This window comes from Mauremys reevesii, linkage group 4, assembly GCF_016161935.1.
Source record: "Mauremys reevesii isolate NIE-2019 linkage group 4, ASM1616193v1, whole genome shotgun sequence".
In the NCBI taxonomy this organism is placed as follows: Eukaryota; Metazoa; Chordata; order Testudines; family Geoemydidae; genus Mauremys; species Mauremys reevesii.
This window is the reverse complement of record NC_052626.1, coordinates 17,628,734-17,655,688: the sequence shown is the minus strand read 5'-3', so window position 1 is coordinate 17,655,688 and position 26,955 is coordinate 17,628,734. Positions and strand designations below refer to the sequence as shown.

Here is a 26,955-nt window from a genome sequence, read left to right as displayed (position 1 = left end):
CGTTATGCGCTGGTTTGTATTTGTAAGTATCAGTTATTACTAAATGCTGCATCTTTGTTTATAAATATTGTTAGTAGATATTTTAGTCATTGTGTGTTTTAAGTTTCATTAACTCTATTAATAACAGGCCTGCATTTTCTTTCGCCCCTGCGAGTCCGTGGCAATCTACAGCTTATGAACAGGGCCTCAGACTGTCACAGTGAGAAAAGGCCCTTGCGCAGGCAGACAGTGATTTTGATTCTTTCTTTTATACCTCTATAACTAGCTAAATAATAAACATAGACCTAAATTCTTAAAGTACAGGCCTTTACAGACAGGCCTGAATATCTATATCCTAACATTTCATACCCCCAGGTCTGACTGGAAGTGCATGAACAGCTGAAACTCAAAGTCTTTTTGCCTACTAATTCCACGCTATTTTTTAAAAGCTAGCAGATACTTTTCATTCATGCCAGGCTTCTACAGGCAAACAATCTGATCATTTTTACTGCCGATTGAGTTTGCTTTGGGAACTCAGCACAGTCTTCATGTTAGAACAAAGGACTGGGAAGCATGAGACACTGGTTCTGATAATGACTCACTGTCTTCCTTTGAGCAAGTAACTTAGCCTCTCTGCGCCTCACTTGTAAAACAGAATATCTCAAAGGCATTGTGAAGCTTAATTAATGAATATTTGAAATCCCGGGACAGCAGGAGCCACAAAAGTGCAAATTATTATTACACGGTATTTCTGTCGGACACTCCTTGTCATGTGGGCAGGGGATAGCTTGTAGCGTAGCAGTTAATTATCACATGACTTTCTTTATATAGTGTTGCTACTCCAATACAGCTATTTATTGAGTTGCATAAGTGTCAAGTGCCAAGGTTTAACATGGTGGTGCACAAACATTACTAATCAAGTCTCAGACCCTTCCACAGCACTATTTAACAAAGCTGGTCAAATTTCAGGGCAAGCTATTTAATACTCAGTGTATCACACCAGGCTCAGCACAGATCAGGAAGCTTAGCTCCCAGCCCTTGTGAACAAATCTCCTCCTCCATCCCCTGCCCCCATAGTCTCATTAGCAATAATGGATTTCAGACCTAATCAAGCAGTAAAACAAGGATTAGCAAAGAGCCGATATCTCAACTCATTTCACTGTGCATGCCTGGAATTCCTTGAAGCTACAAGGTTAAATGTTTCAAAAAGTAAGTGCCCACACATCAGAAAAATCCATTTGGCAGCCAACCTCATTGGACTCCCAGACCTACTACATGTAATATACACAAGTATTGACAAATACCAAAGAAGGAGAGAGAATGTTCTCTAATCTATGCTGGAAGGCCCATTGCAATGGACTCTAGGAGCCTAAATACCTTTGAGGATTGGGGCTGATGTTCTTTGGGGCAGGGAGCATGTCTATCCAAGTGCTTCTACAACAGCTTTCACAACTCTGATCGTAAATAATAACATTAAAAAGTCAAGGCAGAGCTTAAAAGATCCTTGTCACTGGTACATTGAAACCTAATAAACCTGCTGAAGCATTTGCCTGTATTGCAAATAAACGCTGATTGTAACACTCTGGCTAAAGGTTTAACACAGAGATGAGAAACTGCTCTGCCTAGTGCAATTCACCCTGACCACATCAGTTTTATATATAAAACATAGAGGCCCGATAACTTACATCAGCTGATGGACATAATGGTGTGGCATCAAGACTGCATCATCCATCAGCCATAATCTCACTCAGAATGAATACACCTGCTCATATCCCGCACCGACTCAACCTTATATCCTTAACGGTTCCCAAGGCAGGTTTCAAACATAGATCAAATGCATACAGCTTTTCTCTGGGGAGGCGGGATATGAGCTCCAGTGCCACAGGGCCAACTACCTCCCTCTAATGCAAGATAGGGTCAGATTTCCAAGCCCCAGAATGTAAGATTGCTCTTTTCTGCTGACCCTCTGTGGTTTGAGTACCCTGCATGTATACACCACCCTTCAAGGACTTCAGCATTACATGTTATCACCCCCATTTTACAGATTGGGAACAGACGTACAGAGTGGTGACATGAGTGTAAGCGCTTGGGGGCAGGGAACATCTGTGCTTGTACCTACCATAATGGACCCTTGATCCATGACGGAGGCATCTAGGTGCTACCACAATACAAATAACAACTTTCTAAAATGCGTGGCAGATTGCAACAGAACCTAGGTCTTCTTGCTCCTAGTCCCCTGCTCCTAACAGCAGAGAACGCTGACTCTGCACTGCTATATTTGTTGTTATTCCAGAGAGGTAAAGGATCTGTTCTTAACTAGAAGCAGCAAAGAATCCTGTGGCACCTTATAGACTAACAGATGTTTTGCAGCATGAGCTTTCGTGGGTGAATACCTGTCTGTGGTCAATGAGACTACTCTTGCCCAGCAGATGCCATTAAACCTTTGACATTTCCCTGGTATTCGCCAAGCTATGGACAGAGAACAGGGCAAATACTGGGGCACAGTGTCAAGGTTTTAATGGCGCCCACCCTGTACATTACAGCCCTAATTTTCAAACGTCCGTGCCTAAAGTTGGGCACCTAAAGTCCATATTAGGTCCTTAAATAAGTGGCCTGGTTTTCAAAAGGGCTGAGCACACACAGCACCCATTGACATGAAGAAACAGCAGATGTTTATTTAGTCGTCTAAATCTGGATTTATGAGTCTACATTTAGGGACCCAGGTTTGAAACTTTGGGCCATTAAGTCTTTAATTGAACACTGGCTGCCTTTCTAAAAGCTATGATACAGTTCACACACAAGTTAGGAGCTTGGTGCAGGAATTACCAGGGGAGGATCTGTGGCCTGTGTTATGCAGGAGTCAGGCTAGATATGGGTTTGTCTTCACTACAGAATGTTATAACTTAAAGGTTGCCTGTAACTTGAGTCCGGGCTACATGTAAACCCCTTAATTCGAGTGTAAGGAGGCTTTTAATTTGAGTAGCAGGTCGGGGCGAGGCCTGTACTGGCTAAAGCTCAAGTTAGCACAACTCATCAGATGCTAACTCTGTGAACAGTGCAGCTCGCATGTTATTCACAGAGTAGCCGATCTCACCTGAACTAGGCTAACTCAAGAGGTGTTAACAGGAGTGTAGATAACTCTGCAGTGAAGACAGCCCAGGATGGTCCTAACATTTGCACAAGCAGAAATTATCACAGAGATTCTTCTTTCAGTGACTTGTTCGGGGCTTTGATACCCATGTTACAGGCTTCGAGAGGTTTTATTGGTTACTTCCACTAGATGGCACAGCTTTGTTAGGCCTCTTTACTTCTGCGGGTCAGGCTTGGGGGAGCCCAACTTTACTGTGTGAATCTAGAGCCAGCAGCTGCTGTTCCCACAGTGGGCTATTCTGTGCGCTGGAGAGATAAATAAAGAACATTGTTACCTCACTGTTCTGGAGTCTTCTTAGCGAGGCTGCTAGTGTTACAGTAAGAAGACAGACACTGTGATTTTCTCCTCCCCTACACCAAGGGTTTGGGCCAAATTCTAGCACTCCTCAGTTCTCCCACCCCCAGTCTTAATCATGCATCAGATTCCAGCTGGCCACAGCCAGGCCTTTGGGCCCTGTAAAGCCCATGGCTGTGAGGCCCCTCTGACTCGGGGAGCCTGGAATATAAAGGAGACTCTCAGCCTTTGGCTAGGAAGCTCCTTGCCCTTTGCCTTGGGAAGGGAGCCTTGAAAATGTAAAGCATCGCAAACCAATCTCAGGAGCTGGAAGGAACAAGCAGCTCAGCTCCACTGCTGCAGGGCCAGGGTGGGAAGGGGGCTGGAAACATGAAGATCTCCAGCACGCATATGCGTGTGTGATGGTTACTGCACCACACAATGAGTCAGCTACATGTGGGATGTGCCTCAGAAAATGATATGACTGACTTTGCCCAAATCCCCAGCCTGGCATAGGGGGGTGATGATGAAGGACAGGAAACAGCTCCAGTGAGGGGGATGGGGAATTGGTTTACAGGCCCTCCTATAAAATGCTACTTTGGCTGCGCAGCTGGGCATTTCCCCACATTCAGCCTCTCACCTAGGGTGACCAGATGTCCCGATTTTATAGGGACAGTCCCGATATTTGGGGCTTTTTCTTATATAGGCTCCTATTACCCCCCACCCCCGTCCCGATTTTTCACACTTGCTGTCTGGTCACCCTACTCTCACCCCAAGTACAGTGCCCCTTCCTGGAACAAGAGTAAGATGTGTGGGATGCATACTTGTGAAATGCATGGACAGTACTCCCTAGTCCAGAGGTGGGCAAACTATGGCCCACGGGCCACATCTGGCCTGTGGGACCGTCCTGCCCGGCCCCTGAGCTCCCGGCCAGGGAGGCTAGCCCCTGGCCCCTCTCCCGCTGTCCCCCGCTCCCCAGCAGAGCCACACCGTGCGGGCAGCGCTCTGGGCGGCGGAGCTGCACGCTCCTGCTGAGCAGAATGGCAGTGTGTCTGGCTCCGGCCGGCGCGGCAGCCAGCCATTCTGCTCTGCATGCTCTGCTCGGCATGTTAAGTGGGTCAGGGCTAGGGTGTTGTATAAGGAGCGGAGGGGCCCAGGAAGGCAGTAAGGGGACAGGAAGCAAGGGGCGGTTGAATGGGGCGGAGTTTCGGGGGGGGCAGTCAAGGGATGGGGAACGGTGGGGTTGGATAGGCATGAGGTCCCAGGGGGCCTATCAGGGGGCTGGAGTGTGGATGGGGTCGGGGCAATCAGGGGACTGGGAGCAGGGGGGTTTGATAGGGGGTGGGGTCCTAGGAGGCGGTTAGGAGCAGAGGTCCCAGGAGGGGGCAGTCAGGGTACAAGGAGCAGGGAGGGTTGGATAGGTTGGGGGTTCTGAAGGGGGCAGTCAGGGGGCAGGAAGTGGGAGGGGGCAGATAGGGGGCAGGGGCCAGGCTGTTTGGGGAGGCACAGCCTTCCCTACCCGGCCCTCCATCCAGTTTTGCAACCCCAATGTGGCCCTCAGGCCAAAAAGCTGCCCACCCCTGCCCTAGTCCCAGCTCCAGAAAACCTCTCTCCTCCCATTTACAACTGTCCCAGGCTGGCTGGGACTGCCAGAGATTTTTAAACCCGGCCCAGAGGGCAGTGAGCTACACCCAGAGGCCTAAAGAAAGACTGAGCAGGGATTTGTTTGTGTGCTTGTTTCAAATTTGTGTTCCTGCCAATAGAGTGTGAGAGCAGAGCCTGCCAGCAGCTGCAGCCTTCGGCTGAGTGCCTCTGTCCTGCTCCCTGCATCAGCTCCTGTGCACTCAAATGCTAGAGAGAAAGTAAGTGAGGCAGGATTCTCAGTCCCAGCTGGCTCTGCACAACAGCAGGATCAACAAGCACAGTGGAAGACTCAGCTCTCCAGTCCCAATGCTGCAATAAGAAATTGAGGAGGCAAAGAAAGTGGGTCAAACAAAAAGGGGGGAATGGGGACAAAACTGGGGAGGGGTTAATAGGAAGCCACACAGTGAGAGACAGCAGCATTGCCAACTTGCAGGATTTTATCCCAAGTCTCACAATGTTGGTGTGGTTTTTTTAAAGCTCCAGCTCCTGGAATCTTGTGATTATGTGTGCATTTCAGCTGGGTTAAATATATTGTGATAAACTCAGGACAGACAGCTGCAAGGGAGGGGTAGGAATCAGTCCTAGAGGGTTAAAAGGCCCTCCTCCTTATCAACTGGGAGGCAACTACAGGTCAATCAGGTTCAGCTGAGAAAGGGTTACCAAGGTAGCAAATCAGACTCAGCTGAGGGGGAGCTACCTGAGGTTAATTAGGATCAGCTGATTCCAACTTGGGGCTGCCTGAGACCTTTTTAAACCCCTCCCTGGAAAGAGGGGGGGGGGGCAAGGCAGAGAGAGAAGGAGCCTTGTTCCCAGGAGTGTTGGAGCAGCAAGACAGCAAGCATCACCAGGAGGAGAGGCAGCGCTCTCTCCCACAAGGGAGTAAAAAGACTCTTAACAGGACTGGTGGAGATACAGGGAGCAGACTTCCCCAGTGTCCCAAGGGGGACCAGATTACCCAAGCCTGTTTCACCAGGGCTAAAAGCAGCAGAGGCTGGGGAGACTGAGAAGGTGCCTTGCCACAATATATATATATATATATTTCTAGCCCTCCTGGTTGTGAAGAAAAGCTGGAAAACATGAATAAAAAGAACCCAACATTTACTACTTTTTGAAATTCCATTATTTTAAAGCCAATCTCACAAGTTTGTGACCTGACTCATGAGATTGGGGTTGGCAATAGTGAGCCAGAAAGATAATGGCACATAAAGGCTCAGGAAGGGGGAGGAGAGAATAGGGATATTAAAAACCAAGAGAAACTGGAGAAAATGGGTGCTATCAGTTAGAGAAACCCCACATACTCTCATGGGAAAGGCCACTAGAGAGATACAAACACCTATGCCTGCCCCCAAACAGGGGGAGATGTAGGGGGACTCAGGGGAGAGAGAAGATGCCTGACATCTTCTCCTTAAGATAATTCCCACTCCAAGACATTGAGAGGTAGGGAGAAGCAGGGTTTAAATTCAGCTGGAGCTCTGGAGCCAAGCTCCAGTAAATATTCTCAAACCTTGACTCCAGCCTGATGCTATTGTGGTTCTCAACTGGGGGGTCTGTGGCTCTCTGGGGGTCCACGAGCTGATTTCAGGGGGTCCACAAGGCCCTGCAGGGCTGAAACCTCTGTGCACACCCCCTTCCCACAGGGCTGAAGCCCCAAGCCCCATGGAGAAGCCTGTTAGGAGAGGGATTTGTGTGGATGGATGGTTGCTGGGGCCTTTACAGTGTTAGCTATGGATGCCTGAGCCACTCCCAAACCTGCCACATTAGGATATTCATATGAAAACCATCCTAAAATTCACCAACATGCCCACAACCATCTAGCAGCCTAGCATCCCCCAGGCCCCAGCTTGTCAGCATTGTCCCTGTCAACATTTTGACAATACTGACACCACCACCTGCTCGATCTCCACTTTTGGGATAATTGATATGGGCTTGAGGAGCAACTTCTGTGAACTTTGTGGTGAGGAGGCAGAATCAGGACAGGTGACATTGACATGGCAACATCTGCTGCAGCTAAACGGACATGAGGGCACGTGAGATGCAGGCAGACCTTTCAGATGGCTTGAGTCTAGGGACAAGACAAGTTCACCAATCCACCGGCTGAAAACCAGCAATGACTTCCCTGTCAATGCACCGGGAAAGCCATGGCCAGAGGAGAGAGGAGGGTGGTGGCACCTGGCCCAGCACATGATGCAAGCAGCCTAGGTGTGGGAGAGGGGCTGCCCCTGGTGTCCCTATGAGCCTTTCCCGCAGTTTGTTAGGGGCTGGTTGGAGCAGCAGTGCCGGCAAATCTTGTCCCCTGCCTGGGTAGCAAGGGGGTGCCAGGGGCAGGCCTAGGGCAGGGGCGGGCACTCTAGGCCTGGCTGAGCTGGGCCTGCCCAAGAGCCTGTGGGACTAAGAGCTTTGATCTAGCAATTCCCCAGGGAGGCAGAGCCAAGCCTCCTCTACAGCCAACTAGGCCCCGCCCCCGCAGTGTAGCCACGCCCCTAGCGACGGCAGGTGCCACCCCCTGACGGTGACCTCACTCCCGGGCTGTGCTCCCCCCGCCCGCCTCTCCTCCGCGCCCTCCGGCCCCGCCCCCAGGCTGGCCGGTGCTGGCTCGCGCCGGGACTCACTCTCCCCTCAGTCGCTGTGGCCATTGGCCGGGCCCGACCGTGTGCGGCGATGCGGGTAAGGCTGCCCCTCCCCCCGCGGCGGTGACAGGCGGGGTCCGGCCCGCTCCCCTCAGCCCCTGCGCTCCCTGCGGGGCGGGGCCAGCACCCGGCATCCCTCCATCCCTCCCGCTCCCCCGGCCCCTTCGCGGGTTGGGCAGCGCGGGCGGGGGAGGGACCCGACGGCCCATGGGGGGCCCCGGCCGTGGGAGCCCCGAGCCGAGCCGACCCGGCCTCAGCGGCGCTAACTGCGGCTGCCCGGAGCGCGCCGGGCCCGCCCCTTTGCCGAGCTCCGCACCTGGTCCCGGGGCCGGCGCGGGGGCTGCCCGCTGGACATGGCGCAGAGCCGGGCACGGGCACGGGCCCGGACCCACCCGCCAGCTCCCCAGGCGCGTCCCATCGCCTCCACGGGACAGGTGGGGAAACTGAGGCACGGACCGGCGTGGAGCCGGGCACAGTGACACGGCTCTGGCTTCCCGCCCCTCAGCCATTGAACACACGGGGAATAAAGGAGGGCGCAGGCCCGAGCGAGCAGCCCTTTATAGGGCACTTTCTGCCGGAGTCAGGGGGCTATTCCTGTTGGTGAGCAGGAGGCTGATGCATTGGACAGATGCTAATAATGTGCTCTCGGGCACAAAACAACGGACAGGCAACTACGGAGAAAAGGGACTAGCCGAAAAGCCTTACACGCACTACAGTCGTGAATTTCACCACTCAGCTTATTTCCCTGCATTTTGATTATCACTTGAAATATACCTGACCAAGCTTGTTGCCACAGTACCACAGAGCATGCAAGACAGCTTATGGTTTTTGTCAATACTGATACCATCAATTTTTGTGGATCACTACTACCAGTCTCACTGTCAAGTTTCTGAGTAAGCTTTAGTATCAAGACTAGCATAGACTGAGCACCAACAAAGTCGTGTTTTGGGAACAAGCTTTCAACTATTATTTCACTTTAGAGTTCTTTATCATTTGAAGTTGTATGTTTTAAAGATTTTAAAATTAAATCAGAGCTTTCAAACATTAATATCCAAGCTATGAAATTCAACCTTGCACTCCTTTAGAAGTCAGAGTGACCTCTAAGCAATTTAAAAAAGTAATTAAAGGTACTATACCTCCCCTAGAGTCCTACTGCCAATGTTTGTAATTTTACAATCCAGTCTCTCACATGCACACCCCTTTTAAAAAAAAATCTTTCAAACTATTGCTCGAGGAAGGACAGATACACAAGGCAAAACAGACTCCAGGGGACATGGTGAAACTGATTAGGCACAAAGTATTATTAAAGGTGAAATAAACAAACCTCAGATCATTTTTAATTCAATGTCTCTAAGGTTCTGTTTTCAATAGTATAATATTGTATTTGTTTAAACATGAACATTTTTTCTTGCTTTATTGGTTCTCTTTTCTTAGCTTTACAGAGGCATTATCACAGATGTCTTTATTTACAATCCTTCCTTTGCAGACTGAAATCCGTGGTGGAACGAGAGTCAGACTGAATAACACACACAATGTTGATGACTGGGGGAGAGAGTGAAGGACATACTGTTCTTTAGCATCATTATTACAGACTATTTAAGACAAAATGAAGATCTTTATTCTGCTTTGGAAACATTAGAATTTAAGCATCTGAACTACATTTTCATTACAAGTTTTACTAGTGATCCCATATTATTGCAGTAACACAGAAATGCAGGACCAGCAATTGGTGGAAAGTCCTAGCACCATAGAAGCATTAAGCTGGACGTCTTTGAAAGATCTTACGACCAAAGTGAGCGGTATGTCTCTCAGTCAGAATAATGAGGGAATTGACAAACGTAACATAAATGAAAGCAGAACTAAGGAAGATACAGTGGAACTTGAAAAGATGCATCAGAGCCTCCCCTGGGAGAATGGTAGAGGAAGAAATTGTGAAGGGTTTTCTGAGAGCATTCATTGTATATCAGAATCCAACAGTTCATGGGGTGATTTTGAAAGTTTCAGTGAATCCTTAGTCAAGTCTGAGATCATCAGTCATGCTCCTGAAGTTTTGGTGAATTCATCAGAAACAAAAACTTCTAAAACTGGCATGGAGTTATATGGAGAATATTGCAACACTTCTCATAGGCATCACTGCTCCAAACCATCTGTACACAATGGGAGGGAAGCTAGTGCTAGTTCTCAGGATAAGGTATGTAGTGCTAGTAAGTCAAAGACTCTGCTAAAAGTTTAATTGTTGTGCTACAGTTTCTTTGGGGTACTAGAAAGCACTTTCTGCAAACTGTACTTTGGGAGGATACGGTGTTAGGAGGAAGATAATGTAACTGAATGCAAAGCTGATGATGAAATGTGATCCTTTTTCATGAAATACTGTAGATTAGTATGTAATGTTTTTATTGCTATAATGCTTAGAGGCTGTAATCAGATTGTGTTGTGCTAGGCATCATATCAACAAAGTAAGCTACTGTACATGCTTCAGGGGAGGGACTTATCTAAAAGACAACAGCTAGAATATGTGGGAGAGGGGGACAGGGTTACAAACATTTTATATATTTTAAAGCAGAGAGATTAGTAGTATGCATAATTCTTAGCCAATTATATCAGTAACTACAACTCACCACCTTCCCACATGTTATCAGATGGTAGTTTTCTGAATGTGCTATGCCAGAAGTGAGTTTTGAGAAGGGATTGAGTGGGGTGGTGACTTCATGGATTTTGACTGGGAATTTTATCCAGGAACAAGAGGTGGCTTGGGAGAAAGCACAAAAGGTGCTTGTGGGAGAAGACTGAGGCTGGAATCATTGGCAGACAAAGGTGGGAGTTGCCTTGTGATAAGACACTGGGATGTATAGAGGGAGACTCTAAATTGTGGAGGGCTCTGAAAATTAAGACAAGAAGTCTGGGTGTGGTGGGACAGAAGAGAGGGGAGCATATGGAGAGATAAATACACATTACTAGTTACTCCTGGCCAAAACAGGCCATACCAAGTCACTGGATTTCTCTCTAAAAAGAGACATTTAAATCTCTTCTGCTACCACCATCCTGCTTTAATCTGTATGCTTAACCAAGGCAAAGAGATGTATCTGATACCTCATAGTTGAGTGGCACACCCCACTTTGAGTTGTGTGTTCAGTTTCAGGGCAGAGAGACAGTGATGGGCTATTGAGAATTCCCCTTGTATATATAATGTATATGAAAACAACGTAATTTATCCCTCCTGTGGTATAGTGCTTGCCTACAACTGTAAGCTCTTTGGGGCAGTGACTACATTTTGTGTGTGGAACATACCCAGCACATTGTCACTGCTGCCAATAATAAATAGTAATGATTTGAGACAGAGCCCTTAGGCCTCAGGATACAAGCCAAACAGCAGCTTCCTGGGCCTATGAAGAGACTTCCTGCCTGCCCCTCCCCCCATGTTATTACCTAATTGTCAGTTATGACATTTTATACCTTCTTCTGAAAGATCTCCTATTGGCCACTGTCAGACAGGATAGAAAGACCATTGGGCTAGTCCAGGGGTTCTCAAACTGGGTCTTGGGACCCCTCAGGAGATCATGAGGTTATAACATGGCGGGGTTGCAAGCTGTCAGCCTCCACCCCAAACTCCGCTTTTCCTCCAGCATTTATAATGGTGTTAAATTAAAAACACATTTTTATATATTTATAAGGGGTGGGGGGGGGGGAGGGTCACACTCAAAGGCTTGCTATGTGAAAAGGGTCACCAGTACAAAAGTTTGAGAACCACTGGGCTAGTCTGATATGGTAATTCCTCTGTACCTAGCCTTAACAAAGTAACAGATCTGAACTCGGACGTGCATTAGGCGTTAGTTATAATTATGACAAAGCCACAAGATGTGGGAAAATAGGCTGGAGTTGAGTGTTAGAAATAATGTAACGAAGCAGATGAGAACTATACACAGAGAGCTTCACATCCAGGAAAAAGATAAATAAATGTATTTGTACTAACTTACCTTTATCTGATTATACTGTTGACTGGTGGCCAGCTCACTGGCTAGTACGCTGAAGAAAGCTCCCAACAGTGATATAATTTCAGCATTTTCTTTAACAAAAAGAGTTCAGTATCAACTCAACACACCTTTCATAGACTGTCATTCCTTCCTGAAAGTCAGGACCTGCTGCCTGGCCTTTCCTAAAGCCTCTCCCCTGTAAGGCCTCTAATCCCTGCAGCTGTCCCCTACCAGCCCATCCACCTGATTGATACACAGCCCCTCCCCAGTCTTTCCTGACCCACTGTCTCCTTCTCTGACAGAGCAGGCTCCCTCTTACAGGAGGTGCTTTGTCACAGGACACTTGGTCAGCCATAGCCTTAAAACAGCATGCTGTTACACATGAACAATTTCCCCAGCCACATGTGTGTCTATATAGACGGTTTGAACACCCCAACAATAACCCTTGAGGAAAGTGAGCTCATCTGGGCCTATATGTTAGCAATAAATCACCCTTCTGACAGTATCAGGAGTTTGTGGGCAACCTAGGACTAGGGTGACCAGACAGCAAATGTGAAAAATCAGGATGGGGTGGAGGGTAATAGGAGCAGGGCCGATGCAACCATTTGGGCGACTTAGGCGGTCGCCTAGGGCGCTAGGATTTGGGGGGGCGCCATTTTCTTTGGCAGCGACCGTGGCGGCCGGATCTTCGGCTGCCCCAGTTGCCGCTGGCATTTAGGTGGAGGGAGCTAGGGCAGGGGAGCACGGGGAGGGCCACCTGCAGCAAGTAAGGGGGGGGCACGCAGGGGAACTCCCCACCCCAGCTCACCCCTGCCCCACCTCCTCCCTGAGCACGCCGTCGCTGCTTCATTTCTCCCACCTCCCAGGCTTGCGGCGCCTAAGCGGAGAGGGGGAGCTGCCGCGGGGGGCGGTGTGTGCCTCAGGGCGGGAGTGCGAGGGGGAGGGGAGGGCGCAAGGTGGAAGTTTGGCCTAGGGCGCGAAACATCCTTGCACCGGCCCTGAATAGGAGCCTATGTAAGAAGACAGCCCAAAAATCAGGACTGCCCCTATAAAATTGGGACATCTGGTCACCCTACCTAGGACTCAACACCATTCCTGAGACTTTCTAGGCAGTCCAGGCTCATCCCCTACATAACCCTTCCACCAGCTCCACTGAGAGGAACTGAGCATGTCCTGTCTGACCAAGACTAATCTCCTGCTCTGTCACTATCAAATAATGTAGAGAAAAAAAAAAAAGCTGCCAGAGAGTTTACATTCCTGGTTTCCAAGGTGTCACTATTCAGTATCCTACACAACTGTGGCTAAGATGCCAACTCCTTCACACCCCATCATGGAATACAGTAAAGAATGATAGAAGATGCTCCTCTGCTCTACTTTCTGCACACAGATGTGGTTTAAAAGGACAACTAAATAGTTTAGTCCCAAAATTAGACCAGCTTGGAGAATGTTATAATTTGGTAGCAAACCAGCTGTAGATTTAAAGTATTTGAATTTAAAAAACATTAAATGGATAGTGTCAAGTAAGAGTTCATATTTTGAAAAGTCCCTGGACTAGCATTTACTTACACTTAAAACTGCATTTTTTTTTTTACGTTTTCATTTTTGCATTTTACTCATCTTAGACAATGAAAACGGATTAGAGAGTTTCACTTTCTGGTTCTCATGCAACTACAGAGTTTGGGTGGTAAACACACTAAAGGAATATTGCTATCCAAACAGACTTTTCAAAAATCATTAAAATAATTCTATCATTCTGGGCAAAAATGGAATTAAAAGGTCAAAATCAAAACTTTGGAGCAGATAGACTGAGCATTTCTACAACAGGGCTTGATTCTGCATATCCTTAATCATGTGAGCAGTCCACACTCCTGCAAGTAATCCTATTAATTGCATTGGGACTCTTTGCATGAGTAAGAGTCGTTCATGTGGATAAGGACCTGATCCTCCAAATCCTCAGTCATTATTGTCATAGGAGGAACAAATGTGTAAGTTCTCTCTTCTGGCTCTACACCAGCAATTAAAGAAAAACACCATTTCATGGTGCACACACAAGGAAGTAAACAGCAATACATTTCAGCTTTATTGGATATCCTGTAAACTGTGTGCATATAGTTAACTATTGACTTCTTATATAATGTGAATATACTGGACCTCATTTAATTGAATGTATAAACATGATAAGACTGTTACTCACCATAGTAACTGTTGTTCTTCGAGATGTGTTGCTCCTATGCATTCCAGTTAGGTGTGCGCACCGCGCGTGCACGGCTCTTCGGAACATTTTTACCCTAGCAACTCCGGCGGGCCGGCTGGGCGCCCCCTGGAGTGGCGCCGCCACGGCGCTGAATATATACCCCAGCCGGCCCGTCTGCACCTCAGTTCCTTCTTGCCGGCTACTCCGACAGTGGGGAAGGAGGGTGGGTCTGGAATGGATAGGAGCAACACATCTCGAAGAACAACAGTTACTACGGTGAGTAACCGTCTTTTCTTCTTCGAGTGATTGCTCCTATGCATTCCAGTTAGGTGATTCCCAAGCCTTACCTAGGCGGTGGGGTCGGAGTGAGACGTGGCAGAGTGTAAGACTGCTGAGCCGAAGGCTGCATCGTCTCTGGATTGCTGCACCAACGCATAGTGGGAAGCGAAGGTGTGGACAGAAGACCAGGTGGCCGCTCTACAGATGTCCTGGATGGGGACATGGGCCAGGAAGGTGGCCGACGAGGCGTGCGCCCTTGTCGAGTGAGCGGTGAGGCGGCATGGTGGCACGCGAGCAAGCTCGTAGCATGTCCGGATACATGCCGTTACCCAGGAGGAAATCCGCTGCGAGGAGACCGGCTCGCCTTTCATGCGGTCGGCAACCGCTACAAACAGCTGCGGCGAACGCCGGAAGGGCTTCGTGCGCTCGATATAAAAAGTGAGGGCCCTGCGGACGTCCAGGGTGTGAAGCTGTTGCTCACGAGGTGAGGTGTGCGGCTTCGGGAAGAAGACCGGAAGGAAGATCTCCTGATTGAGGTGAAAGGCCGACACCACCTTAGGGAGGAAGGCCGGGTGTGGTCGAAGCTGCACCTTGTCTCCGTGGAATACGGTGTATGGTGGACTAACCGTTAATGCACGGAGCTCAGAAACTCGTCTTGCCGATGTAATTGCGACTAGGAAGGCTGTCTTCCAGGAGAGGTAGAGCAGAGAGCACGTGGCCAGAGGCTCGAAGGGCGGTCCCATGAGCTTGGCCAGAACGAGATTTAAATCCCAGGTCGGGGTAGGATGGCGCACCGGCTGGTACAAGCAGTCCAGGCCTTTAAGGAAGCGGGAAACCATCTGGTTGGAGAAGATGGACCGACCTCCCATGGATGGACGAAAGGCGGACACTGCTGCCAGGTGCACCTTCAAGGAGGAGACCGCAAGACCTTGCTCCTTAAGGTACCAGAGGTAGTCCAGGATTGTAGGGATAGGGACTACAAAGGGATTGAGGCCGCGTTGGTCACACCAGAGCGCGAAACACTTCCATTTTGCCAGGTAGGTGGAGCGAGTGGAAGGCTTTCTGCTCTCTAGCAGGACTTACTGTACTGCCGCCGAACAGTCCCTCTCTGCGTGGGTCAACCACGCAGGCACCAAGCTGTAAGATGGAGGGACTGCAGGTTCGGATGGCGGAGTCTGCCGAAGTCCTGCGTGATGAGGTCCGGCCACAACGGAAGGGTCATGGGATCCTGAACGGAGAGCTCGAGCAGCAGGGTGTACCAATGCTGCCTCGGCCAGGCCGGAGCGACGAGTATGAGGCGGGCCCTGTCCCTCCGAAGCTTGAGCAGCACCCGGTGTATGAGCTTGAAAGGCGGGAAGGCGTAGAGGAGGTGATCCGTCCAGGAGCAGAGGAATGCGTCCGACAGGGAGCCTGGAGAGCGACCCTGGTACGAACAAAACTGATGACACTTTCTGTTCTCCTTGGAGGCAAACAGGTCTATCTGGGGAAACCCCCACCTCCGGAAAATTGTGTGCACGACATCTGGGCGGAGGGACCACTCGTGGGAGAGGAACGACCTGCTGAGATGGTCGGCCAGCGTGTTCTGCACTCCTGGAAGAAAGGATGCTTCCAGGCAAATCGAGTGGGTCACGCAGAAGTCCCACAGGAGCATCGCTTCCTTGCAGAGTGGGGAGGAGCGGGCTCCGCCCTGCTTGTTCACATAGAACATCGCTGTCGTGTTGTCCGTGAACACTGCCACGCATCGGCCTTGCAGACGGGCTCGGAAGGTGTGGCACGCCAAGCGGATTGCTCGCAGCTCCCTGACGTTGATGTGGAGGGAGAGCTCCTGGGGCGACCAGAGACCCTGGGTGTGAAGGTCGCCCAGGTGGGCCCCCCATCCCAACGCTGAGGCATCCGTGGTGAGGGTGACGGATGGGTGAGGGGGGCGGAACGGAACTCCTGCACACATAACCTGTGGGTCCAACCACCAGTTGAGGGAGTTGAGGGTCGGTTTCGTGACTGTGACTACCATGTCTATGGAGTCGCGGTGCGGGCGGTACACTGACGCCAGCCAGGATTGAAATGGGCGACGGTGCATTCTCGCGTACGCGGTGATGAACGTGCAGGATGCCTTGTGACCCAGGAGGCGTAGGCAGGACCGAACTGTTGTAGTGGGAAAGGTGTGCAGGTCCCGGATGATGGAGACCATCGTCTGGTGCCGAGGTCGAGGGAGGCAGGCCCTGGCCACCGTGGAGTCGACGACCGCTCCAATGAACTCCACTCTCTGCGATGGAGTCAAAGAGGACTTTTCGGCATTGACGAGAAGGCCCAGTACCCGAAACAGGGATAGTATTTCGGACATTTGATCTGCTACCAGTTGTCGGGATGGTCCGCGAACCAGCCAGTCGTCGAGATAGGGGTAGACGTGAATGTGACGACGGCGGAGGGCTGCAGCAACTACTGCCATGCACTTGGTGAAGACCCTCGGCGCGGTGGACAGGCCGAAGGGTAGCACCGCAAACTGGTAGTGCGCACTGTTGACCACGAAACGCAGGTAGCGTCGATGGGGAGGGTAGATTGCGATGTGGAAGTACGCGTCCTTCATGTCGAGGGCGGCAAACCAGTCTCCTGGATCCAGGGAGGGAATGATGGTCCCCAGGGTTACCATACGAAATTTGAGCTTGACCAGGTACCTGTTGAGCTCCCGGAGGTCCAGTATAGGCCGGAGACCTCCTTTCGCCTTGGGGATGAGAAAATAACGGGAATAGAATCCCCTGCCCCGCATATTGTGTGGCACCTCCTCTATGGCACCCAAGCTCAACAGAGTCTCGACCTCTTGTAGGAGGAATTGCTCGTGAGAGGGGTCCCTGAAGAGGGACGGGGAGGGTGGGTGGGAGCGAAATAAACTGAAGGCGGTATCCGTACTGGATAGTATGAAGTACCCAGTTGTCCGTCGTTATTTGGGACCACGCCGGGAGGAAGTGAGAAAGGCGGTTGCAAAATAAACGGGAAGGATCCGGGGAAGAGACTGATGGGCCGTCCTCGGGCGTCCCGTCAAAACGCCTGCTTGGGCCCTTGCGGGGCCTTGGACGACGCCTGGGCCTGGTTGCGCCTGTTGCCGGATGGCCTATGGTGGTTTAGGCTGTTTCGCCAACTATTATATGGCCGCGACCTGGCCTGGGTAAAAGGCCGGTAGGGCTGCTGCTGCCGGAATGACCTCCTCTGGGTAGCCGGTGTGTGCATACCCAAAGTACGAATAGCAATACGACCATCCTTGAGGGTCTGAATCCTGGAGTCCGTTTTCTCCAAGAACAGGCCGTGAATCTCAAAGGGGAGGTCCTGTAGAGTTTATTGCACCTCCGGCGGCAAGGTGGAGGATTGCAGCCAGGAGATGCGCCGCATGGTCACTCCTGAGGCCAAAGTTCTGGCCCCTGAGTCTGCCGAGTCCAGAGCAGCCTGGATGGAGGACCGGGAGGCTTTCCTGCCCTCTTCGATGAGAGCGGAGAACTCCTGTCAGGAAGCCGTCGGGATCAGCTCCGAGAACTTTATCAGAGACACGAAAATGTCGAAGGTGTAACGAGCTAGGCGGGCCAACTGGTTGGCAGTCCGAAGCTGGAAGACCCCCTGCCGAATACACCTTTCGGCCCAACAGGTCCATGCGCCTGGCGTCCTTGGACTTTGGCGCTGGGGCTGGCTGTCCATGCCTCTCGCGGTCATTAACAGACTGCACTACGAGGGAGTCTGGAGTGGGGTGGGTGTACAAATACTCGTAGCCGGTGGGGGGAACAGAGTATTTTCGTTCGACACCCCGTGCGGTAGGAGGGACGGACGCCGGTGACTGTCAGATGGTAGTGGCATTCTTCTGGATAGTCCGGATGAACGGGAGGGCCACCCGCAGCCTGGGTCTCGGGTGTGGACGGGAGATGCAGCTCGACCACGGTTGGCACCGGGGAGCAGGGAGGTACCGGACTCGACGGCTCTTGAGGTGCCGGAGTCAACGGAACCGTGCACGGCTTGTGCACTACCACAGCCAGAGCTGGAGGTGCCGGTGATGGCTGGGTAAGCTGTCCCGGAGCATGAGGCTTAGAAGCCGAGTGCGCCGTCTTCCGCTTCCTCGGTGGAGAGAGGGAACGGTGCCGGGACGTCGGTGCCGGCTGCGAAGTCCGAGCAGTGTCGGTACCGGGGCGGCTTGGTGCCGCTGGTGCACTGCGCGCCGAGGACGATTTCGGTGCCGCTGGGGACGGCGCGGGAGGTTGAAGTGCCACCTCCGTAAGGAGCTGCTTCAGGCGAGAGTCCCGCTCCTTTCTGGTGCACGGCTTAAACGCCGTGCAAATCGGGCACTTATCTGTTCTGTGGGATTCCCCGAGGCAGCGCAGGTAGGAGTCGTGCGGGTCCCCAACGGGCATGTGCCGCCGGCAAGCCGCACAGGGCTTAAACCCCGGTGCCTTGGGCATGAGCCCGCACCGGTTGTGGAAGAAGAGGGGCTAAACCCCCCTAATTCCCTTACTATACTGTATCTAACTAAACTTATTCAACTAATCTAACAACTAAACTAAGTTAACCAACTATGTACACTGAAGAAATGGAGAAACGCTAGGGCTGTGGAGGTAATGGAGCACTCTACTGTTCCAACTGGCCGTCATGGGCGGTAAGAAGGAACTGAGGAGCGGACGGGCCGGCTGGGGTATATATTCAGCGCCATGGCGGCGCCACTCCAGGGGGCGCCCAGCCAGCCTGCCGGAGTTGCTAGGGTAAAAATGTTCCGAAGAGCCGTGCACGCGCGGTGCGCACACCTAACTGGAATGCATAGGAGCAATCACTCGAAGAAGAAGTATTCATATCTACATCTGTCATATACTCTGAGCCCGATCCTTTATTCAAGCAATACACTCGTAGATTTTAGTGTCTTGTGTGCCGCTACTAATGGGCTTTGCATCAGGCTTAATGTCAATGGAAAAAAACTCCCATTGACTTCAGTAAGCTTTGGATCAAGTCCTGTATGAACTGCACGATTGGCCTTATGAGGTGTGTAATAAAACTCTGCTTTTTCTAGGCCAATCTCATCTATGAGGATATTTTTAAGTTGAGTTTTCCAGAAGTCATTGTACCACAGTCCACAGAGAGCATAAGAAGCTTAGATCAAGTTCTTGACAGAGATAATGAAGACATTGGGATTCCTGAATTTACGAAGAGACAGCTTTGGTAATGAGTTTACATAAACATTCAAACACCCGGCAATAATACTGTTAATTTTTCTGAAAGAAGAAATGGGGGGAGGGGAGAGTGAATTTACTTGTTTCAATTTAAAATAAGCTATTTCAGTTTAATCAGTACATTAATTTTATCAGATTATTGGGTTCAGAAAGGAAATGGGGTTGTTTTTCTAGTCCCTGAAAAGCATAACAGTCCACCTGTCAGTGGTATTAATTCTTTTTGTAGAATTCTTACTGCTTGTGGTAGCACTTCAGATTATTAAAGTCCTGGAATGCTGGACACCAACAGACAATGTGTTCTTCCTGTTGTCAGCAATCCTTCCCTTTCCTGCATTTCTGTGTTGTTTCTCTTTCATCAAGAGTAGCAATACAGGTCCTTCTTTCCCAATCACTGGTACTTTTCTGACAACAGCCTCCCACTTCTCCCAGGAATTACTGCTCCTCCTGTTAAGCTACATGCTCTCCCTAATCAGTGGTGCAGCTGGTTTCCTTCCTGGAGATCATGAAGTTAACAGCAGTTGAAATGGGTAACTTGGCTGTTAAGTCTGCTGAAATGCTGATCGACTTGTTACCCGTGTTGGAAGGATTACTGCTTCTGCACTAGTAGCTGTCCTGGTTTCTGCACACATCTAGAACATTGTAACTAAAAAGTAGGCTTGGTTATTTGTACTGTATATTAGTGAAGGTCCAAGGATTAACACATGCAATAAAATAAGTGTTTTTATTTAGTTTTCCCGCAGTAAACTCCTCACATGCGCACCAGTCTGATCAGGTAGCTTACTGCTGGGAAAGGAGAGAGAGAGAGATTGTTATTTTTAATTCTTGGAAGGCACACCAATATCATGGTGCTGTGTAACAATGCAAGGAACCTAGATATTCTACGTGACAAACTACCCATGACAGATGTTAGCCACCTTGCTTAATGCACTACTGGAAAGCACACATAGTGTGGTGATGAACATGGCTTAAGAACCTGAATAAAGTAAGTAGTTAGGCTTCTGCAATTTGACATCCTGATTTAGATGCCTAATTCTTTTCCTCTGTGTTTCCCTGGAGCTGGGCCTTTGCTTTAAATACTGTTTGAGCATCACAGAGAAGGAAATCACCCCTACCCAGATGAGACCAAATATGAAAAGTAACCCACATGAATATCAGGCTGGCTCAATGCAGCCCGAAAGCCGAAATAAGGAGGAGGGTTGAGAGACACAAACTAACCAAAGTGTAGGTTAGCTGCTTTTGAAGAGAAATAGAGCTCTGCTTTGTACCTGTTTGCTCTCCACAACATGAATTGGACATCACCACCTCTGGATCATGATTTTTCTAATGCATATTTCCTGTCTACTTCTACTCATTCTGGAGATATGTGGGCATATAAAGCTCTCTCAGACATGCTCTTACTGTATGGCTATTTATTTGATAAAAAAAGCATGCACAATTTTTTTGCAATTGCTTATATCATTGAGATCATGCATCTTTGTTAGCAAGTTGGATTGATAACTTGGACAAATAATTCTAAGAAAGTCCATTTCCATAGTAGGTGGTTCAGGGTGTACCCCTGTACAGTTGTCTCCAGGGAGGTTGCATTAGAATTGAAAATTAAGTCATGGCTTTATATGAGGCTCAAGATTATAGATTTTGTTTGGAAATTTTCTGTGAACTACAATTTCAAGTTGCATTTCTTTTCTAGCATTGACCCTGGAAACCTCTGGAGAACTCTTAGAGACCCCGATAGCACCACAGGTTTAAGATGTCCCTGGAATAAATCCCATTGCCAGGAAAACTTCTTATCTGCTCTTGGAATAGATGTAAATCAAAAGGTAATTTAAAAAAATGTTTGGCTAGAACACCACTGTAAGTGTTTGATTTAAACTTGTATTCATTTAAGTCATCCAGGCAGAAAAAAAAACAGGTCTCAGTCACACAGCTACACTAGGAAGTGTATTTTGGTGGATCGCAAATGCTAATGTCTTCAACTGAGCCTTTTTGATGATGAAAGGGCTTGTCTACACAGGGAGTTATTCCTGATTAATTCCTTGTGTGGACACACTTATTCCAGACTAATGGAGTAAATCAGGAATAGTTGTTCCAACTTAGGCCTGGTCTACACCGGGGGGGGAAGTCGATCTAAGATACGCAACTTCAGCTACGAGAATAGCATAGTTGAAGTCGACATATCTTAGATTGACTTACTTCGCGTCCTCACAGCACGGGATCGATGGCCGCCGCTCCCCCGTCAACTCCGCTTCCGCCTCTCGCCCTGGTGGAGTTCCGGAGTCGACGGGGAGCACGTTCGGGGATCGATGTATCACGTCTAGCAGGTTCTCTCACATAATATACAAGAGCATCCCTAGTAGGGGGTGGTACCGCTTTAGTGATACTGGTACAGTTAAAATGGAACAACTTTCTCATGTACACACGGCCTAACCCAAACTAAGAGTAGTCTCCAAGCAACTTTTTAGACCACAATCAAGCTGTGTGATTCAAGTGGACAGAATCTTGCCCCAGCACAGAACTGCACTGAAGTCAATGAGAAGTAGGTGGCAGCAGGGTATACACATTACAGATCTGAGTATAGGCCAGGGGTTTAGATTGCAACTTCCAAAAATAAAGTTAAACACCTATTTGCTTATTAGGTCTGAGAGGGGGACCTTTTTTCAAGAGGGCCAAAGCCCATTCCTGAATAAAACAGTTCTGACATTCATGGACACTTAATATTATGAAGAGTGTTTTAAATGATGCTCCTCGTTTATTAGGACTTCTCAGGAGACAGCAAAGATGGTTTGGAGGAGACAAACATTAAAATAAATGAAGACTTAGAAGATGGATTCAATATTAGTAACTGCAAAGCACTAATTCAAACCAAGGTAAGAGTTGTTCTGAGGCAAGTACATCAGAGAGATACAGGTCTCATATTTTACATGTCCCTGGGTGTTGTTCAGACAGAGTTGTCAGGATTTCTCCTCCCCCGCTGGTGTTTTAACATACTTACTTTCTAGTGGGACCTGGCAGTTCTTCAGCCAAATTTTGCTTTTTCAAATGCTCCTGGAAGTCATGCACTAAGTACTGTGGATGCACCAAGTGCAAAGTGATGTAAGATTGGGAGAGTTAGAACTTCAGGTCATGTGTTATTTAAGGAACTTGAGTTGCATGATTAGTATGAACTCTGGGCTAAGATAGTAGCAAACATGCAAGATTGATTGTTGACACTTTGATGACTGAGGAGGTCCAGTCACCATACAACAGGATTAGCGTGATGAAGGCATGAATGAAAAGATAGCAACACTGACTCAACTCGCTCTTACAGAACAGTGAGGGAGGAAGGGAACAAGAATGGAGGAGGCAATTGTGTCCAACTGGTATTTCAGGTATTCAGATTGAATCAGAGGTTAGGCTCCTTCAGCGGAGGGAAAGAATAGAGGTGGTGAGAAATAAACAAAAACTACTCTCAACAAGAGACTCAATAGCAACCTATTTGGAATAAAGCAAAATAGAACTACCATAAGAGTGGGGGGGTTCGGGAGCAAAGGATAGTACTAGGATTTAGCCCATTTGTGTTAGGCTAAGAGACGTAACTGGGAATACTTAAAGTGTTAAAGCTAATTTAATCAGGTGAATTACTTACCCATTGAAAAACAACATTTTCTGGGGTCTGTGTACTTTGCCCTTAAATTTAGTCTCTATTTCAAGTCAGCATTTCTACGTGCTAGGGGGCAGTTGTTAGGTTGTTAGTGAGCCTTGCAAATTCCATCCGTTTTCTGCTAAAGGAATTTAGTTCATTTTGAAGGAAAACTTCACATTTAGAAATAAATGTTGCAAAACTGCATTCTTGTTCATTACTCTAAAAGGAAAGGCTTTTTTATTTTATTTTTTTTAAATAAATAAGCCGTGGTAACATTTAGATGAGCATGTCAAACAAAAGTTCCCTTTCTCTTGAGGAGAAAATAAACAGTCTTGTTGCTGTGGTAGTGCAAAGTACACACACACACACACACGTTTTTAGTCCACTTCAAGCTGAATATTGAACTGTGTTCAGTTTTGGACACCTCAGTACCTAAAAGATATAAACAGGAGGGAGTTCAGAGAAGAGAAACAGGTGGGACAGAGAAAGTGGTAGGATTGATTCATGAAAGTATAAACTGCAGCTATTTTGTTATTTGGTAAGGGTGGGGAGAGCTTTCTGGCTACACACCTTTAACATTTGTAAGAGGCAGGTTTTTTGTGGGAGGAGTGAATCAAGAGGTAAAAATCAACATGATGGGATGAAATTAAAGAGGAACATGTAGGCTGAACAGGAAAAAATCTTATTTAACAAGATCTAATGGACTTTGGAATAGCTTCTCAGGAGAAACAGGAAGTCCCAGAGCTAGATATTGCAAACTAGAATACACGTTAGGCAGGGTCTTGTAGTGAACAATCCTGTATTTACGTAGGGATGGGCTAGATGCACTAATAGGCTCTTTTCCATTTCTGTTCCTGATTGCAAACATTTCCATTTGGTAACCCTATTTTGTCAGGAAGACTAATAATTTCTCACTCTGTTTGAAAATGTAAACGGTTTTAATTCCTTCTCTAGTTAATTGCAGAAAACTATTAAACTTTTTTTTTTTCTCATTTGACTCAGCTGGCTGTTTCACCAGATTCCAGACATGGTCATTTCTTTAGTTATAACCTGTTTTTGAAGAGAACACCATCAAATGGAAATATGCAATTTAAAACAGTCCCAGGAAAGAAGAGGATTTTCAGTACACACAGTCTAAAAATGAAAATTTTCAATAGTGATGTTTGCTAAAGCAAACGCACCTATCTTTCCTTCATTTAAAGGTTACCTTCATTTTGTTACCAGGTTGTTACCGAAGACTGGAGATATTTTTGTGAAGAAAAAAGAAAAAAAAATCTTACATAATAGTTGTATGTTGCACCTAAAGCAATTCTCTTACTAAAAGGTACTTATTCTATTTAGTTTTAGATTCTAGTTTTGTCCTAGTAAATTTTGGTGGCAGTCATGAAGTCATATCTTGTAGGTAATCCAGCTAGAATCAAGCGTTACATTTAAAGGCATTTGGTCGTCGCTCTGTGACCTTTTAAACAACTGTTCCCTTTTGGGTCTAAATGGATCTTTTTAATTCAAACTCCCTCCTCCCCCCCAAAAATCTGAACACATCTTTGGTTTGTCGTCAGGTGTGCCTTGGTGTTACCATCTCTTTTCCTTGACTTGGTTTGGTTTGGACCATCCTTGGGTCTGGTACTGTGTTGCTGCTGATCCCTTACTCCAAGGAGTCCCTCTCCACCTCCACCACACACACTAACTTTCACATCATTTTCAGTTTATAACCATGGCTCTGTACAGTTTTACCTCCGTTGCTGAATGGCATTTTTACTGAGGGGCGTTCTAACACAGTTTAACCAGCTAGCCTGGATGGAGTCAGTGTTATAATCAGGTTCAGAAACTATTCTAGGATCAGTCTCTGCTTGTAACAATGTCTTTTGAATGTGGTTGTAACATCACTTTAGAAACATTCAGCCCCCAACCATTTTAAACTGTGCATAGTCATCATGGTTGTAAAACTGTTAGAAGCTAGTTGTGCAGTCAAGGCCTTATACTGTGCAGTGCTGTAGGCTACTATTTTAAGACTGTAGTATGAAATTTAATGACTAACTAGTTTGCCCACTGTCCTGCATGTGGAAGTCCCATAGTACCAAGTCAGATACACTTCATAGTTAATATCAGCCATAGAATCTATGGCTCGCTCATGACAAACATTCATCTTCACTTGGTGTATAAGTTACATTACTTGTTAGCAAGAACTTTATATGCAGGTTATATCAATATTTTTGTTATGTTGTCCCTTACGAATGTGAAAACTTTGTATGATTGTTTTTATTCTAACAAGCCAGATAAGCCTCTGTGACTTTATGAAGATAACTTTACAGCATTATAACAAGAGGTTTTGTACATGTTAAAGTATATTGTATATAGTCGAATTGTAAAGGCATGTGACAGAGAAACTAGATAATCTGAAATTAAATGTTTTAAATGTTAATTTAAATACTAAAATAATTCATTCTTTTTGTGTTAGGACCTGTATTTAAATGAGATTCTCACTAAGGCCTTGCCAAGACTTATGCACATTCTTAACTTTAAGAACATGCGTAGTCTGTGCTTAAAATGAAGTGCATAGGTATTGGCAGAATCGAGGCCTAAATCGGTGTAAACTCCATTCAGCAGTAAAATCAGAGCTGAGTTATACATTTACTAGCAGTAACAACTTTCAGGTTACCTCAGTGCTATTAATTTAGGAAAAAGTGTTTGCATAATGCCTACTCAGTTAATGGCAACAGTTTAGCTTAACCATTAGTCTTATTTGACTAGGTGCCATTTAACAGGGCCCAGGAATCTAAGGCTCTGATCCTACAATGACTTCTGCGTGGCTAGATCCAAAGCTTTATGTGGGTGTAGGATCAGGGCCGAAGGTCTTAGAACTTTAAAGAAACACTGAGCTTCCTAGCTTCAGAAACCTTCTTATAGTAAACAGTTGGCAAGAGCTAACAAGTCTGCACTGATTTTTGTAATGTTGTATTTAATAAAATGTTCCAGATACAGATTTCTGCTGCATGTATTTTTTCCATCTCTTTTGAAATGGAAATGCAATCATTGCATTAAAGTGCTGAATCAATAAGGTGCTTATATACCCATGTGCAACTTTAACTATTGGTTTCACATCCTCAAGAATCTTGCCATATTGGGGTCCACATCTATAGGATTTTTATTTTGCTAGTCTAACCAGTTTTAGTTGAAAACATACTAGACACCATTTCAAGATTAGCTTGTAAAAATCTCTGTCCAAGGAAATGAGCGTGTGCAAAGCTTACTTAAGCTACCTGAACGTCTTTCCCCACCCCAAAAATAGCTTTTATAGCACCTCTCATCAAGAGCATCACTCTTTACAAGCATCAAATAACTCAATCAGAATAGATCCCTAAGTAGATTCACATCCACAAAATTGGCATAGGAACTTAGGCAAGTATAGGTTTTACTCCATTTTGCTCTCCCCCCTTGCCATATGAAAAAACAGGAAAAACTGAATACATACACACAATGCACAAAGACTTTGTGACAAAGTAGACTGAGAAAACATCTTGCACCTGAAGAAGTGGGTATTCACCCACGAAAGCTCATGCTGCAAAACGTCTGTTAGCCTATAAGGTGCCACAGGATTCTTTGTTGCTTTTACAGATCCAGACTAACACGGCTACCCCTCTGATACTTGAGAAAACAAACAAATCTTCAGTTAATACCTAATAGGTGGGGTTTTTCTTTTATCCATTATTGATAGAAAGCAGAAGTAAGCAGTGTCCCTTTAATGTGGTCAAGAATTTCCATCTTACAGATGGGGAAAGCTTTTACAAAGGTTGGATAACTTGCTTATGGGTACACAGTAAATCAGCTGTGGAGCTGGGTATACAAACCTGAAATCATAACTACCTGGCCATTGCTCCAACTACTAGATAATGTGTATAACAGCGATAGGCGCCAACTCCGTGGGTGCTCCGGGGCTGGAGCACCCACGGAAAAAAATTGATGGCTCCCCATGGCCCCGCCCCACCCCCCTTCTCTAGCTTACCTCTGCCAGCGCGCCGCCACATC

The 26,955-nt window shown here is 47.5% G+C and overlaps 1 protein-coding gene across 4 annotated transcripts; it reads left to right on the top strand.

Annotated features, from left to right (window-relative positions):
* On the top strand, positions 1-25,912 carry CLBA1 (clathrin binding box of aftiphilin containing 1). 4 transcript variants are annotated; one of them, XM_039538392.1, is made up of 6 exons: positions 1-22; positions 9,161-9,865; positions 19,151-19,299; positions 20,998-21,127; positions 22,064-22,174; positions 23,932-25,912. In XM_039538392.1, exons 2-6 carry the CDS (start codon positions 9,386-9,388, stop codon positions 24,097-24,099), a joined length of 1,038 nt encoding a protein of 345 aa, XP_039394326.1. In that variant the 5' UTR covers positions 1-22; positions 9,161-9,385; the 3' UTR covers positions 24,100-25,912. The 4 variants fall into 4 exon arrangements, with proteins under 4 accessions (XP_039394326.1, XP_039394323.1, XP_039394325.1 ...); XM_039538389.1 differs by lacking the exon at positions 1-22 and adding an exon at positions 7,555-7,711; XM_039538391.1 differs by lacking the exon at positions 1-22 and adding an exon at positions 7,939-8,108.
* Positions 25,913-26,955: the final 1,043 nt, after the last annotated feature.

Coding starts and splice junctions, on each gene's coding strand:
- CLBA1 (XM_039538392.1), top strand. CDS start 9,386: ATGCAGGACCAGCAATTGGTGGAAAGTCCTAGCACCATAGAAGCATTA. Junction 19,300..20,997: donor TTTACGAAGAGACAGCTTTG/GTAATGAGTTTA, acceptor TTTCTTTTCTAG/CATTGACCCTGGAAACCTCT. Junction 21,128..22,063: donor GAATAGATGTAAATCAAAAG/GTAATTTAAAAA, acceptor CTCGTTTATTAG/GACTTCTCAGGAGACAGCAA.